Raw genomic sequence first — 4,384 nt, 5'->3', positions numbered from 1 at the left:
TATGTATGTATGTATTAGTATATATATATACCTGATTATCAATCACATTGACTATATCCTTAACCTTGTCCCATTCTGGTAGTCCGTAGTATGCACTTCTTCCTTGTCTCACAACCCGTACGCTGCGCTACAGTTCACTCAACAGAATGACTCGTGTGCTGAGAAGACTGTTGCACGTAGAGACGGCTCATTTCAATTGGGACAGCAGACGATTGATGAGCTCATGGCCATCTGTAAAGATCGAGTGAGTCACTGAGTGCCATTTGTAACTCTTTACCATTGGTTGGTTAGGTTTAAGTGGTGTCCATATGTTAACTCGTGCAGCTGTTTTCTGTTGAGCCTTGTATTCGCGTCACTTTAGGGTTCAAGTTTACTACACTCCATTTGCGTTGCTTTAGGGATTAGGGATACCACATTCCATTCGCGATACTATAGGGATTAGGGTTACTACACTCCATTCGCGTGGCTTTAGCGATTAGGGTTACTACACTCCATTCGCGTGGCTTTAGGGATTAGGGTTACTACACTCCATTCGGGCTACTTGGGGTTTAGGGTTACTACACTCGTGCGTCTACAAGCAAGTGTGGCTGCTTTGCGGATGTCATCTGTGAGTGAGTCAGTGCATGTCACATAACGTGTGGTCTCATGTGCACGTGGTGTGGTGTAGTGTTGTTTGTCTTCTGCAGGTGATGTAGTCTGTGAGTGAGTCAATGCATATCACATGACGTGTGGTCTCAAGTGCACGTGGTGTGGTGTTGTGTTGTTTCTCTTCTGCAGGTACGCACCATTCATCGTCATGTAGAGTATTCGCTCTTCCCATTCGCAGGAGAGTGTCCGACATGTCAAAGTATGTCAGCGCTATGTTAAGTGTATGCAACTAGTTCCATATATGCAATTAGTTCAATGCATGCAATTAGTTTAGTGCTTACAACTAGTTCAATGCATGCAATTAGTTTAGTGCATACAATTAGTTTAAGGGATGCAATTAGTTTAGTGCATACAATTAGTTCAATGCATGCAATTAGTTTAGTACATACAGTTAGTATAATGTATATAATTAGTTTAGTGAATATAATTAGTTTATTGCATACAATTATTTCAATGCATACAATTAGTTTAATGCATCGAATTAGTTTAATGCATACAGTTAGTTCATTGCATACAGTTAGTTCAATGCATACAAAGAGTTCATTGAGCCTAAGTAGCAGTTGACTGATGGTCTGTTGGGGTGTGTGTGTGCGCGCTGCAGAGTACAGTATGGTTAAGCCTAAGAAGTGGGTGAGTGGCTTTCTCAATGGCATGTTCATGCAGCTGTACGACTGGGACAAGGCATCGCCTAACCCACTCATGGCCGACGAGTGGATGGAGCGGTAGGTGCAGGAATTGCTCATGCGTGCATGTGTAACGTATCAATTGTGCATGTGTAACGTATGTCATAGGCGTATTCCATAGAATTTATTATTATTCGGTGGATATGTGATGATGTTTTTGCTATAAGGTACATATATGTGTTAATGATAATACTGGTGAGTGTATGTGTTGGTGTTCTTTGTATGTTCATGTTTCTTTCGTTGCAGCTGAAAACTAATATCTGCATCGCCACTGCTTTATACAATACAACTCAATACTTGTGCATATATACATAGACGTATATATACGTTTTCTCGATTTCTTTTGTATGCCAATCTGCAGCGCTCTCTTATAGCCCCACCTGCACTCTCGCACGAACAGCTTCATCAAACGGATTGACTATTTGGAGAAGGAAGTACACGACACCTCCACCCACGACATTGGGTTTAAGGTCTTCTATTCATTTGGCCATGCCTACAGATCCACAGGTGCGTCATAAGCGACAGTTCAAATACACAGCAAACACCAACCATCTCTACCTAAACCCTAAAACCCTAAAACCCTAAACCCACGACATTGGGTTTAAGGTCTTCTATTCATTTGGACATGCCTACAGATCCACAGGTGCGTCATAGGCGACAGTTCACATACACAGCAAACACAAACCATCTCTACCTAAACCCTAAAACCCTAAAACCCTAAAACCCAGGACATCGGGTTTAAGGTCTTCCTCCTTATCCTAACCTGTCCTGTCCTGTCCTGTCCTGTCCTGTGTGCATAGGGTGGAAGAAGTATCTCACGCCCACACTCACAGCCGCTCACTCACTCGCCACGCGATACATCAAACGCATCGGCGCACTCAAGAGTTGGGACACGCAGAAGTTCTCCGAACCAGCACGCTCCATGAAATGGCCTGTCATTGTGGGTACGTGGTGTTTAGGGTTCTGGCTAAATTCTACGTACGAGTGCAGTGACGCATGTGTGGCTGTCCCAGACTCGAGGTGAAGTTTTTTCTAAGAAAATACATTTCTTACCCGATTATTGATCCTTATAGACCGAAAGTATGTACAAATTTGCATCGGCATGAGGCGCATGCAATGCGTTGTGTTGTGACGGTTGTGCGTATTTGTCCACTCACAGACAACATGATGAATCTGGAACTGCTACTTTGGGCGGGGCAGAAGGAAGCAAACGCCACCCTCACGCAAATGGCAATACAGCATAGCCTGACAAGTAAGCATTCACGTTTGTGCATATGCGACTGGTTCATACTAATACTATATAGCTATAGTATCTCTGGTATAAGTATATGGTATTTGTACTGATACCTCTGTTAGTATAACCTATTAATTCCACCATCGTTGAGTGCGTCTGTCCATTTGTCTTCTTATCGTGTGTATTGCACTGCTGCCAGTCCGTCCATGGTCTCTGAATACGAGTGTGTGGGCCTTGCTGTGGGCATGTGTTTGTGTACAACATGTGTAATGAAATATCCTATTTAGTCAAATGTCGTATATATTTGAATGTCGTACATATTTGAATTTCGTATTTACTTGACTGCCTTTTTTGGTTGAATGTCATCTTTGGTCGAATATCGTATCTATTCGGATGTCGTATTCGGTTGGTGCTTGAGCTATTTGGTCTGTTCATAGTGCGATATTCTAGGGTTTAGGGTTTATGGTCCTTGGGTTAAAGTTCTGTATCTTCTGCTGCCCTTTCCCACTCGTGCCTTAGGCCTGCGTGATCTGATCAGAGACGACGGGTGCACATGGCACGTGGTCGACTATGACGTGCACACAGCACAGCCCAAACGCTATGTCAGTATCCCTCAGGTAACACACGGTACAGACAACCAGTGCAACAACCAGTGAAACAACCAGTGTAACACGCGTGTGCTGCAAGTACATGCACATGATACTAAACAGTGCCCATTTAACAATTTTACATACACACATAGCTTGAATGCCATTAAACATTGGTATTACTAAAGTGTTCATGCAATAGCTGGATGCCTGGCCTTTGGGTGTGCATGCCCACTCGCTACCACTACTCCCATACCTATGCAACTATTCAACAATACCAACTATTCAACAATACCAACTATTCAACAATACCAACTATTTGCACCAATGCACTCAATGCGTTCAACGCATTCAACGTGTTCAATGCTTGGCAATCAATCTGCTGCCGAGTGCGCATGGCTGCCCATTGATAAGCACCTCGTTTTGTTTCTTTAGGGCTACAACGCCACTTCCATCTGGACTCGTGGGTGTGGATTTGCTATTCATGGATTTAGTACTGTGTACAAGTGGACCAAGGATCAAAGGTATGACTCATATCCAAAGCTTCTCTTGAATTCCACACATGCCCATAGCTCTTCTTGATTAGTGTGTGTGTTATTAATGTATGTGTATAGGTATGTGTTATTAATGTATGTGTATAGGTGTGTGTTATTAATGTATGTGTTATAGGTGTGTGTTATTAATTTATGTGTTATGGGTGTGTGTTATTAATATATGTGGTATTAGTGTGTTATTATTGTATTTTATTATTGCATGGGCTTCATCTGCATGTCACGTGTGCATTGGTGCCTATTTCACATGCACACATATATTTATACACATATATCGTTACACACACATATCTTTATACACACATTTTTTTATACACGCAGATTCTTAGATGCGGCACAGACTGTGAGCGAGTGCTTCCTTGCACAGTTGTTCGCGTGCTGTGGCGACGATTTGGTGCCACCGTTTGACTTCCACGACCCACTCCAACGACGCGACTCATCAGCCGCTGCCATCTCTGCGGGTGAGAGTGCTTGCAGAATGTGTTTGTGTTTGTGTTTGTGTTTTTGAGTGTATGTGTTAAATGTATTTGTGTTTGTGCATGTGTGTGTATGTGTTGAGTGTGTTTGTGTTTTTGTTTGTACATGTGTGTGTATGTGTTGAATGTATTTGTGTGCATGTGTGTGTATGTGTTGAATGTGTTTGTGTTTTGTTTGTACATGAGTGAGTATGTGTTGAATTTG

General features: G+C 42.6%; 1 protein-coding gene across 1 annotated transcript in view; it reads left to right on the top strand.

The window, feature by feature from the left end:
• Window positions 1–133: 133 nt before the first annotated feature.
• SARC_08713 (hypothetical protein) overlaps window positions 134–4,384 on the top strand; it is a gene marked incomplete at its 3' end in the record, with an annotated part of 7,663 nt that continues 3,412 nt past the window's right edge. The window contains exons 1-9 of the mRNA XM_014297302.1: window positions 134–244; window positions 778–847; window positions 1,250–1,370; window positions 1,732–1,838; window positions 2,132–2,275; window positions 2,491–2,583; window positions 3,085–3,182; window positions 3,588–3,676; window positions 4,025–4,164. Coding sequence (XP_014152777.1) covers window positions 224–244; window positions 778–847; window positions 1,250–1,370; window positions 1,732–1,838; window positions 2,132–2,275; window positions 2,491–2,583; window positions 3,085–3,182; window positions 3,588–3,676; window positions 4,025–4,164 — 883 coding nt within the window. The 5' untranslated portion in view covers window positions 134–223. The remainder of the gene's footprint in view (window positions 245–777; window positions 848–1,249; window positions 1,371–1,731; window positions 1,839–2,131; window positions 2,276–2,490; window positions 2,584–3,084; window positions 3,183–3,587; window positions 3,677–4,024; window positions 4,165–4,384) is intronic.

Source organism: Sphaeroforma arctica (genome assembly GCF_001186125.1).
Source record: "Sphaeroforma arctica JP610 unplaced genomic scaffold supercont1.811, whole genome shotgun sequence".
NCBI lineage: Eukaryota > Ichthyosporea > Ichthyophonida > Sphaeroforma > Sphaeroforma arctica.
Note: the sequence above shows the minus strand (reverse complement) of the source record. Positions and strands in the feature narration are given on the sequence as shown.